Below are 12,781 nucleotides of genomic sequence, written 5' to 3' on the forward strand. Positions count from 1 at the left end.
TGTGGAAGAAGTTTCCTTTGAGCCCCCCCCCCTTCTCCTCATGTCCACAAGTGTGTCCCTGCAGCTATTGTGACTCTGAGCTACAGCAGGACAGAAGGCCTCAAACAAACCGGCTCTAAACAATGTTTGGCCCCTTTTGTTTCTCGCCCGCCTTTCTTCTTTAGCCCTCCATCGCAATCTACTGGCCCCATTTGTATTGATTTCCCTCATTCAGCAGCTCGTCGGACTCTTTCCGCTGTTTTATATGCTCTTTTCTGGCTTTTTTTGTCCGCCACCTCCCCACACCGAAAGCCTCCCTCCTCCGGCATTCTCTACTGTGTGAGAACGCAGTGCGCCTCTTGACTGGATGCAACTCATTAAAGGCATCTAATTGATGAAGAGTGTAATTAGTGTGACAATCGCAAAGGGGAAATCAATATGTTTTAGCCCAAAGAGCCACATCAGTGAGGACAAGATGGAAGAGAGCAGCATGAGAGGAGAAGCGTATGTTCGGCTGACAGCATGAGGAGGCTCGCTGACACTTTCACACGCAAAAGAGGAGAACAAGAGCTTTTTGTTTTCTTCCAGTGCAATTCTTGACTTTCGATTTCTAAGAGCCGCACCACTTGGTAGTCTATTAACTTAAATACCATCACACATGAAAAATACACAAATGAGACCATGCTTACAGTATGCTTACATTCTTTATCTTTTACGTCAGATACAATAAGATATTTCCAGTGCTCACACTACAGAGGAGCATCTCAGTACAGACATTTGTGTTTCTAGGGCATGGCTTGAGTCCTGACAAGTGAAATATAATGTGCAAAAATATGAGGTTCTGAAAGAAAACAGCAAAAAAAGTCCAGCTTCGGTCGGTAGCAGGATTCCTCAAGTAGAGAATTAACTCTGCAAAGATCCATGTCGCATCAATACATCTGTTTTTTACGTCTGTTAGTTTCCTGCTAGATCCATCAGCTGATAGCAGTTTATCAAAAATGCATCAGTAATCAATTTTCCTTTAGTGCCACATTATTTTCTGCATTTATATACCTTTAAATCCACCTTGCAGATAACCATTTATGACTACATTTTATTTTTTTGTTATTAATATGAAAGTGATTTCCAAAATAATGGTAGCCTAAACACTTGAAATGTCATATGTATCTCCAAAACTAAAATGTATTACTTTAAGGACAATAAATGTATATAAATCTTACTTTTTTTTTAATCTCTATTAGCTTTAGAGTAGACACAGAGCAGGCAACAATGGTATGAATGTTCCCGATACATGTTTTCTGCCAGTCAAGTTTAATATTTTAAAATGTAACGATATAGATCAGATTTTCCTGACTTCACATCAAAAACATAAGCTCTGCTTTTTTTAGTTATCAATGTCCATCAATAATCATGCCGAAATAAGGAAAAACACAACCTCCTTATCCATAGTAACCAATACTTTTGATATTCTTTTTCGCTTATTTTCCAAAATGTGATAAAGTAAATTATAATCTTTAAATAAAACCACACATAATCAGTTGCAGCTCTGCTTTAAGGAGGCTGTGGCATCCATCCACACACTCCTACTACCAAGAAGAAGGATCAAGTGTATTGTTTGGAGCAGTAATCATGCTCGGTAGAAATGTGTCTCCTTTGGCTCATTTATCTCAGGACAGAGAATAAATACATTCACAGTAAAGGTCCTCTCTCTGTCAGGGTTCATGTTTTTGAGTTAGGTTCAGCTGTGAGCGGCAGGGGAGTCTTCTGTGCTGCTTGTCTGCCCCCTGCTGGGAAGGAGGGGACGGGGAGTCCTGCAGGGAGAGTTGGGAGAGGAGGATGTCCACACTTTGGACCAGAACAGAGTTCAGAACCTTCTTCTCCTCGGTTGAGAATCGGCCCAGGACGTGGCGCTCCACCGTTTGCCCCTCCGGTCGGCCGATCCCCACCCGAAGTCTAGGCATCACCTGCGGGAGAGACAAGAGGATGAGACCACTAACACACTCACATGATCAAGCTCCGGTCTATTGTTTTGAGCTTGATTTCATTTATTTTTAAAAGACCAATATATTTTTTGATACATTAAAATGTTGACTATTTTTTTTTCAACATTTTTTACAGTAAAAGTTTCAGCAAAAAGCACAGGTAAAGTTCCTTCAGATTAAATTGGTAATCCATAGCGAGTTTCTTTTTCGCTTTTATATATATTTTTGTATATTTTATTTTACTGTACGCATAACCAGTATACATTAGGATATTATTATAGTAACTTTATTGAGCGTCATTGGCAAAGATTGCCTTCTAGATAAACTAAGTTATATCTAATGTAATTGTTCCTTTGCCTTAATGTCTTGTCTTTCTGTAACTTTGTCGTATTGCTGTTGTGTTTTAAAAACAGAGAAAAGCCTATTGAGGATGAGACTTAATGAGATTATCTGCATGACTGCTATGGAAATATGTCTGAGCTGTTTACCATGAGTTTAACCAGCAGATTTACATTTATAAAAGTAATCAAACATAGAAATACAAAGAAATACTATAATGTCCAAGAATAAAACTAAATCCAAATAAGAGGAGCAGGTTGTCCCTAATAAATGCAAATAATCGTGCGAACATTTGTGCAGTGACACTTACATCTGTATGAAGGCAATCTACACAGGAGCGGACTCCATTATGACCTCTGTGAACAAGAAGATTTGGGGTCAAAGTTAATTTTTTATTTTCACTGTAATTTGAACACAGGTCATCAAACTGTCATTTCCACAAAAACATTACAGGGAGCCTCAATATTTGCTATAACACTGATTCAAGTGCATCTGTGGCAAAAATGTCACTGTAGCAGAAAAATCCTGTTGTTTTTAGTTTTCGTTTATTTCATAGTACAAAGAACAATCATTTCACCTATTCTCATGCCCTGTGGCTTTTCCAGATAAGAACCCATTTGCCCTCTCTCGTGATCCAATCCCACCTCCACCTGTCTCCAATAAACACCTAATTACTCTATGCCCAAATCACTGGGTGCCCAAAGCTGCATTTAAAATAAAAGCAAGAAAATAAATGTTTGATTATGAAATAATATAAAATCAATGAATAGCTCCAACAATCACATAAGAAATGGATCTGTGTAATTATGTCTTGCACCAGCAGTGAGGTCTGATTCTTGCAGAGTGGTCAAACAGGTATTTTTAGCATGACACATTAAAGGTTATAATTTTCCAGACCTTCAGACTGCAAAAGGTAGAACTATTAAAGACAACCTGAGATCTTGAGAAGGATGCGAATGAAAACCAACCTGGCACTTCCTCCATGTTTTATTGCGATTTTCCCCAGAGGTTTGTCCAGTTCATCATGGACCAGCAGGATGTGTTCAGGCTTGATGCCATATTTAGCAGCTACAGAGGACGACAAAAAGACACTTTATATCATCCATATTGAATATTCAAGAACATGTAACCAGGAATCTTTCCCTTAATGACAACCATATTGCTTTACATAAGAATAATTCAGGAACTTAAATTTGTACAAAAAAAGAAAGAAAGAAAACCCTGACTGTTGAATAAAAGAAAGCAGTAGACTTTGGCAAAGTGCCTTTTATTAAATCAGAAACTTTTGAAATATTTTTAAAAAGCTGACATAACGTAGCAGAGAATAAGCCCTTCGGCAATTAGTTCATCATCCCTTCACACAAACACCCTCCTGTTTTGCAATACACACACACACACACACACACACACACACACACACACACACACACACACACACACACACACACACACACACACACACACACACACACACACACACACACACACACACACACACACACAGTGACCTCACCTGCTTTGGCCACTGACACTCCGTTGATGTTCATCAGCAGCCGGGGCCGCAGCAGCACCACGTGTGTTTGTGCGACCCCTGACAGGATGACCTCACCGGACACGTGCTTGTCGCCACGCCAACGGTCAGCCACACCGAGCCGGGCGGCGAGCGCGCCGAGCACCGACATGCCGACGTTGTGTCTGGTACCCTCCATCCCTGTGTTACCCAGCCCCACCACCTGTCACACACACACACACACACACACACACACACACACACACACACACACACACACACACACACACACACACACACACACACACACACACACACACACACACACACACACACACACACACACACACACACACACAGAATGGTATTATATAAATAAATGTACCCGGCGTAGATTTAATTTAAAGACGAAAACTAACAATGAATTTCTTCTACTAACAAGTAGCTGTGCGTTTACAAAGCCTTTGTTAACAGTGTTGAATCAGATGATTGAGAAACATCCAATGAAAGGGTTGAACCCCCTAAAGGAGAATGGTAAATGTACTGTTTTCCTGAGAGAAAGCCAGCTGAGAGGGCTGACATAAACACACAGGACACACACACAGTCACTGCCTTGTACTGATGGTACTGTTACATTGGCAGCAGCAGCAGTTTTTTTAACAGTTACAATATAGACTACATTGTATTAGACTCTATGGGCAGCTGACACACTGCACACATTGTGTTCTGTCTCAACACACTAAGTTCTTATTTTCTTTTACCCCAACAGTACTCAGTACAGTAAAGAGAATGTACAATAAAGAGTTTTCTTTTATTGAAACATAAATTACTCATGATCGTCCTTATCATGGTACAATAAGAATTCAACTTATATATCATAGTATAGTTACAATGCCTGTTTTGTGTCTTTCAGTCTCCATCAAACCCATTTTTGTGGCTAAGTTCCTTGGACAAACTATGACTAGTCTCTGAAAAAGCAGTTGGAAGAAGTACTCAGATCTTGTACTTGGGTAAAAGTAGAAGTACATGTAGCAGAGAGAAGAAATACTTTGTTATGAATTATATGATTTCATTGTTATTATTGATGCATTAAAGTGTTATCAAAGCTGGTAAAGGTGCAGCTAGTTTTAATGACTTTGTATACTGCAGGGTAGCTTGGGAATTTATTCCAGGTTTAACAAAAGTTGTATTTAAGTGTTGATTATATTTCACATCATTATTCCAAATCTAAAAAGTAACTAAAGGAACAAAATTAATGTAGTGGAGTAAAAGTACACGATCTACCTCTAAATTGTAGTAGAGTAGAAGTATAAAGTAGCAAAAATATTGAAATACTCAAGTAAAGTACAAGTCCCCTTGAAAGTTCAGTACAGAGTAAATGTAGGCTACTTTAGTTTACACCACTGCATCTCAGTCACCAAACTCCATTCTAAAATCTATCAATTAAAGATAGCTTGCATTAGTAACAACAACATGGCTGAAGCTGTCACGTTTCTGTATTAGATATTTAACAAGAATGTAGCACTTTAATATCGAATAATAAAGTGGCCTGGGTTGATCCAGAACATGTATTTAAACGTGAAATATGGGATGGACTGTCCCAACAGTGCTTAATTCCCTGATTTCCTGAATGGTTTTTGGTGGGATTTATGAAGTCCAGTAATCCAGTTTGACAGGTTGAATGGTTTAGAAAATCTATGGTAGACAAAGTCTGCTTTTCTTATAGTAGACAGTATGCAACATATTTGAGGTTAAACACTTACCAGCCTCCGTTGGCCTTGTGTGTGTATTTCTGCTTCAATGCCCATGGCCGGTTTCAACGGCCCACACAACAAAACTCGATGTATGACTCTTGTTAAAAGCCGACGCATTGTGACAAAGTTCAACAGCTTCTTACAAAAGAGTGAAAAATACCGACACAATGTACCAAAAACGGTGACTTTTTTCAATCGGCTCATAAAGAAAAACGGTCAGTCAAATTGCATTCGTTTTTATAAAGTAATGAGCCAAAAATTCCCATTAGAATACCCTGTAGGCTATGTTTATTGATTAATAAGATGTATTTCTCAATGGGATTCAATATATCTGAAATGTATTTTTACTTTTTATTTATTTGTCTTTAATGTATTAGATAAACTTAATCATTAAACCCTTCGGAGAAAAGTTATTACATCGTATTTATCTCACAACTGTGTGATTTTTAACATGTATTGTTAGCGTTAGCTTGCTAAGGCTAGCTTACAGTAATTGTTAGCTCGAGACAGCTTTACCTCAACAGACACTTAAGAGCCACACACTGCGGTTGAACAAGTAAAGCAAACGCACGGTTTAGGCTAATCACACATTGAGAACTAATTCAATTGTAAAATATTCTCTAGTCTCATTAGAGGTTACAACATGTAAAACAGCACGACATGCCTCTCCTCCCAAACAAGTCAACGAGCTCCACAAAGACAACATGAGAGAACAGGCTGTTCATTCTCTGTTGGGCTACAGCACCATCTAGCATGGTGACTGAGAATTACAATGGGCCTATATTTCAATCAACAAAAGCAATATAATGTAAATTTTATCAGCGGGAGAGTTACTTAAAAAATGTAATCTGTTACAATTACTAGTTACTTCTAAGTATCTAAATATCAAAATATAAAATTCCTTTTGGATTATCTCAATATCAAATGCAATGCATTTAAAACTAAGAGAAAATAAATAACAATAACATGTTTTTTACTTAAGTGTATTATGTAAGGCCACATAACAGTGAGACATTAGAATATTTCATTAAGAATATTGTGTGACAATAACAAAGAAACACATGAGCATACTAGTTTCAAAAAGCAGAAATACAATCTCAGCTGACAGAAAATGCTCCGTTTTAATTTAATACACACAGTTGGGCACACACTTTGTAATGAACATTTAGGTTCATCTACTAAATTAATGTACCAATGAGAGATCAAACCGGCAGATTCAGGCAGTATGCGTATTGATCCACAGTTAAAGTATTAGCCTACAGAACAGTACAGTTTACAGAGAAGCGATAACATCTTATCCTTTTAAAACAAACACTATACATTTTGTTATTTTACTAACATTTGAATCCTGCTAGTAATCCAGCAAAGTCAAAACTGAGTGGGTGGCAGCCAGGGCAATTGCATTACCTGAAAAACACACCTTCAACTAATCAGGAGTTCATCAGTGAATTCACCTGCTTTATTTATCAGGGCGTGACCTAATAATGATTAGCCGGAAGAATGTGAAAATAATCTCATTATCTCTATTGAAAAAACAACAACAAAACAACTATGCAACCATTATTTATTGGATTATATAGGGATTCAAAATAATTCTACAAATGTATATGTAGGCTACATAAGATATTATTAAATCATTTTGACTTGCTTCTTAGGGGGGAAATTGTAGAGAAATTAGATTTAGCCCACCTTTACCCAATGCATATTAAAGCATATCCATACAGTATTATGTAACACAGACATTTTATATTCTGCTTAAAATAGTACTTATTGGGCAAGCATATTTTTAAAGTTCAAACTTTGCTACTTTTCTTTAATTTAAATGTATTTTTGAAGTAAAATACAGGCACAGTGGACTTTTGAGTTGGTGGTAATTTAGATGTCTTAAAGCTTTTATATTTAAGTGTATATCAACTTCTAGTCCTGTATTAACAAGCACCAATGTATTTAATTACATCTCACAAATGTATTGCCACTTTGTGAACCTGGAGCCTGAAGATCTGTGGCCTTGGTGGTGGCCTGTCCAGACGTATAATCATTTTATTTTGTGCCTATTTATTTTTTTAATCCCTGATTTTGAAAGGTTCTTATAAGTGTACTTTAATTTACCATACAATGTATTTACTACATTTGTCATATATTTAAACTTATCAAATGTACTTCAAGAATTTAAGGAATCCCCTTTCTAATAGAGGCTAAACTGGCTCCAAAATAATCTTTAAAGATAGATATCTAATACATGTTACATTCTTGTAACTTGACAAGTAGTATTACAAAATAACTCATCTGAAAATGACTTCAAGGGTCAGGTTGGTGATAGTAACTGCTGGCCTTTAATATCTTACTTGAAAGAAAACAAAAAACTGAGTCCTTGACATTTTTTATTGTAATATATTTGGAAACAATTTTCTTTACATTTTCCTTTTAATACAACACACTGATCATCAGTCTTGAGTTGGGGAGCAGGGAACAGCGTCATTCACCGGCTGACATCTCTCCACGACAGCATTGATTTCTCCAACCGTCACGCCGTCGTAGATTCCAGTGATGTACGTCCAGTGGGTGTCCCCGTTGTGGTTGGTCCTGCTCAGCCTGCCAGTGAAGGGAATGTCGGCCGTCATCTTTCTGCCGTCCATCCTCACGGTGCAGGAGTGGTTGGGTGGGACCACAAGCTTGACAGAGACGGTGTGACTGATGGCCTCCACCGTTTTGGTTCCCTCTGAAAAGGTGACCGAATGTTCCTTGCTGAGGTCCACAGTCCCTGGGCCAAGGATGGGCACTTTGGCCTTCATGGTGGAGATGGATCCATTGCGGGTCTCTCTGCCAATGTCCCAGGACTTCTCCACAGAACTTGTCTTCTCCAGTTTCACTGTCTTCTCCACATTTCTGCACTCTAGGTTGGTGACTTTGGCGAGCTGCAGGGCCTCCGGAGGATAGTGGAAGAGCTCCATCTGGTCGATGCCATACTCCACATGAGAGATGTGCTGGCTGTAGCTGTCTCTGTTGATCGCAAGAACCTGGTAACTCTTGTACCAATACTCATCGCCCTCCCAGGGAAGGAAGAAGGCCTCATGTTGGGTCACCACTTTGCCGAGACCATACTTATTTTTGCCCACAAAGATATCTGAGTCAGGGCAGGTTCTGATGGCATAACCTGGGACTGATCCATACGATTCTTCAACCCACTCCAGGAACTCAAAGTGGTCAACGTTAATCAGCATTTCAAACTTTGTGGATGCGTACTCTTTGTCGGCGTATGGGTACTGGCAGAAGTTCCCTTTACTGGGAGAATAGAACCCGGCTTCACAGTTGACTTTGCACACGTAGTCAGTGCGTTCGGTGTAGCCGTTGAAGATAGCAACGGCACCGCTTGGGAGGAAGCCGCTCCATGTCACCCACTTGAGGTTGGTGTGCTCAGCAAACATGGGGTAGGAGTGTGTGGTCGTCTCAGTTTCTAGAATCTCTCTCATTTCAGCAGCTTGGGTCACTTCCCGGGATGGGACAACATCTTCCAGCGTGGGGTTGAGCCATGCCTCTGAAAGAGAATACAGGATGAATCAAATCAATTGCCATAATTTCAAAAAAGATGACTGAATCAAGTCTCAATCCAAGGTAAACCAACGCGTATTTCTCATGAGCAAACAATATTTTTCACTCCCTTGCCTGCGTATTTTGTTTGAAAGTGTTTCCTTCATGGAAAACATTTACTTAATTGCTTCTGCGAGACTTGTAGTGTTAATTTTCGAGGACGCATACAGCTGACCGATTAACATCTCTTCATACAAAACGACAAGATTGCCTTTCTATTAAACGTCGTAAAAAGAGATAGGTTAAGACAAATAGAATATTTTGTTAGGTTTAGGAAAATATTGTGGTTTAGGTCAAATTGAGTAGTTATATATAGTTATACATATTTGATAAAGAGGGTTCCACTGACTTTGCTAGATACTAATGTTGTAATGTATTTCTTCCGTAACTTAAATAAAAAACGTGTTGACTTTTGATTACACCTGGGACGCAAACTATTGTCTTTTGGGAGAAAATTCTATGAATGCAACATGAAAACACTTCCCAATTTGGGATCAATAAAGTATATCTTATATTGTATGTAATGCAACATGTAAACATAATAAAAAATGGTAAATGGGAAACTCTGTATTGTTAAGACTTACTGCGGAGTTGTTCTTTCCCTTCATGCATCTGGGAGATGTAAAGCAGCGGGTCAGTCTGCAGCGCCGGGCTGCAGAGCTGCAACACTGCCAACACAACAGCAACACACCACTTCATCTGGACCAACATAGAAAAACAAAACCCAAATGTCAGCATTGAAAGTCTGTAGCAAAAAAGGAAAACTGATCAAACCAACCAATTATAAACCCTGGGTTACAGTTTGGTATGTGTACTTGACAGACTAGTTTCGTGCCAACCAATAATACTTGAAATGATAATGAATTTAATGAAAGAGACGAGTTAAGTTTTGTAGAAAGTACTTGATATGACAAGATCCTTTTCACACATTTCAGGTTTGAAATTGCATGGAAAAGGGTGAGTAAAATAGACCCATACTGCTTGAGGTTTCAGACACCAATAGGTCCATGTTTTACTTCACATGTTGATTTTTTTTCGGAATAGATGATTAGTCCGTTTCAGCAATTATTACAATGCAACAATTAATATAGTTTTCATATACAGTACAACCATGTTTTTCAACTCAAAAACGTTGGCCATGGTCATTAATCCTTCCTGATCAATAGTTGAAGTTCAGTTGAAGGACAGTGCAACTGATAAATAACATAGTGCATATTTAAAAAGCTTCCTCTCTTATTAAAACATAATTAGTCATTTATGTCTCCGCCGGAGGAGATAGGGTGGTGCCATATACATAAAGCAGAAATCTATATATTATTATATTGATGATGTTGAAGCATAGATGTTAAGACTGTAATTTTGAGTTTCTTTTTTTAATAGCATATGAAAAACTCATTCATTTTGCCAAGTCATATTTAGTATATTTGTTAAATTTAGGATTATTTAAATTAACAAAATACAAGATAATAAGGGAAATGCCTTGCCTTGCCTATTCATATGTTCTGATTGTCAACCAATATCATGCACTATAGGAAAAGAATAAGACAGTTAAATTAAGGATTTTGTTTTAAGTCAGCACTTCATTCAGGTATAGAGAAGCCGTTTTACCTTGACAGGTTCCTCCTGCAGTGACGATGCCTGCAGTATGTGCTGAGTTTTAAAACCTCTCTGCAGACTTATTGCCCGCAATAAACAGGACGGAGAGCTGCAGCAGACGCAAAGTTTACTCCCTCCTGCTGCTCAGTTTAATGTATTAGTGTTAGAAAATACTCACATGAAGCTTTGGCAATGTATTTTCCCCAAATAACTAGTTACAGTTCGTATAAGGGAAGTAGGATGTGTAACTGAGTATGTTTTGCTGGTTTACATCATTAGACATCTGAAGGGCTTAATAGGAACAAGGCGTGATAAGCTTATTTTCAGGTTTCATATTTGTATTCTCTGCCTCTACTGTGACCTGTTTTAATGTTTTAATATTAAACAGTCTTTATTTTTCTCATACTGCCTGTGCTGCAGCACCTCTTTTCACCCTCTGTCTGAAGCCAGAGACCAGTCTGCTCTAATTGGATAGCTGGCCGGCTCGGTTGTGATTGGTCAACCTCTTAGAGATATCCCACCTCTTAGCCTATAAGGCACAATGTGTTGGAGAGCAAGCCAATTGAAGCAAGGGTGTAACACAGTGATGTCACATTGTCAAGGAAGTAAACAAAGGACTTGGGGATGTTAGCCTTTGAGGGCCATTTACATTCACAACAACCTAAATAACACACTACAGGAAAAGGGATCGATTAAAACCACAATACGGCCCCCTTTAAGGTATATTTTAAAAATAAAACCCATTACAAGTCACCTGCGGTATTCTGCAATTTAAAAATGTGTATATGCTTATTCTTTGTGTTGCATATTTTTTCTTTTGCCAAGTCATAATGTAAATGTACACAGTGTTTGATTTTCATGCAGTCAGATTGTTTTAAGGAATATCATGGAGTTAGAAAATACTGTACAGTATGTGTGTGTGGTCTGGTACATTATGTTAGTTTTCATGTACATAGAAAAGGTGGCTGAACATACAAAGTCATTATTTCAACATATCTCCTCATACATTGTGAGAGTGATATCTTCCGAAAAAGTACATTTTTAAGCATTTTCTCAAGATTATCCAACAAAACATGTTACATTTAACTTATTACATCCATTCTTTTTAAAATAACCTCCAATCTTCACAGTAAATAACTTGGCTAGGATAAGGCAACAAAACTGCTTGGTTAGGAAGGAATAGGAATTATTGAGGTTTGGGTTATGATAACAACGCAAGTGTTGTTATAAGTTTGTAAGTTGTCAAATAAGTCCAAGACGATGTTCTCTGTCTGGTGTTTTGGCCTCAACCATCCACTGGATTACTTCCTATGCAGATATTTGCGCGGTTATACATTACTTACATACAAATTGTTTTAATTAGATATATACAAATTACAGTGCATTACTTGTTGTGTGTTTGTTTACTTCATTGCCTTATTTATTGTTTTGTTAGCCAGTTGTCTTAGTAAACAGTTACAGATATACAAAGGACCATCATGCTGTTCTGTCTTACTTTGTCCTTGAATACAAAACATGTAGCTCAAGCTCTCAAGGAGTGTAAAAAGACCATCCATGGTGATAATGATTACAGGATGATTTATTGATCCTTGTTTGGAAAACAGCACTCAAATTTGCCTGGATTTAACATCCCATATCTACTAGGCAATAGACGATTGCATGAGGTCCAAAGTGCTGTGGCGCTCTTTCTCCATTGATGACGAGATACTGTGTGTCTAGATAAGCTCAGGCTAGGAACAAAATGATTAGATCCCCTGTAATAGTGGGTTGTTGATTAAGAAGGTCCTTGTTACGTAATGTTGCCTGCAGCCAAGATTAAACTGGAGGGGGAGCCGCTCAACCCTGACATTGTGCATGTACAGCCCTATCATTGAAAATCGCTGATGTCATGCCCATTGGTGTACGTCCTTGAGACATAAACTGATTATCAATGTATTTAGTTAATTCTGAATGAGGTCTTTGTGTGAAATAAACATTGACAAACTGCACTGTCAGGGCCCTTATTGTGTTCATTGTATTACTCAAAAGCGTTT

At 38.2% G+C, this 12,781-nt stretch overlaps 2 protein-coding genes across 2 annotated transcripts; both read right to left on the reverse strand.

Annotated features, from left to right (window-relative positions):
- Nucleotides 1–664: 664 nt before the first annotated feature.
- ptrh1 (peptidyl-tRNA hydrolase 1 homolog) lies at nucleotides 665–6,234 on the reverse strand. The gene is given in 6 exon segments (XM_010769073.1): nucleotides 665–1,778; nucleotides 1,781–1,943; nucleotides 2,611–2,656; nucleotides 3,269–3,368; nucleotides 3,814–4,033; nucleotides 5,574–6,234. Coding segments are annotated over 6 exon segments (804 nt in total). The 5' UTR covers nucleotides 5,769–6,234; the 3' UTR covers nucleotides 665–1,698.
- Nucleotides 6,235–8,008: 1,774 nt separating this feature from the next.
- On the reverse strand, nucleotides 8,009–9,851 carry LOC104943620 (natterin-3-like). The gene is made up of 2 exons (XM_010769074.1): nucleotides 9,737–9,851; nucleotides 8,009–9,099 (listed from the first exon to the last, which is right to left on the reverse strand). The coding sequence occupies exons 1-2, from the start codon at nucleotides 9,849–9,851 to the stop codon at nucleotides 8,009–8,011; spliced, it is 1,206 nt and encodes a 401-aa protein (XP_010767376.1).
- Between the last annotated feature and the right edge of the window lie 2,930 nt (nucleotides 9,852–12,781).

Source organism: Notothenia coriiceps, unplaced genomic scaffold (genome assembly GCF_000735185.1).
Source record: "Notothenia coriiceps isolate Sejong01 unplaced genomic scaffold, NC01 NC01_scaffold00006343, whole genome shotgun sequence".
Taxonomy (NCBI): Eukaryota; Metazoa; Chordata; class Actinopteri; order Perciformes; family Nototheniidae; genus Notothenia; species Notothenia coriiceps.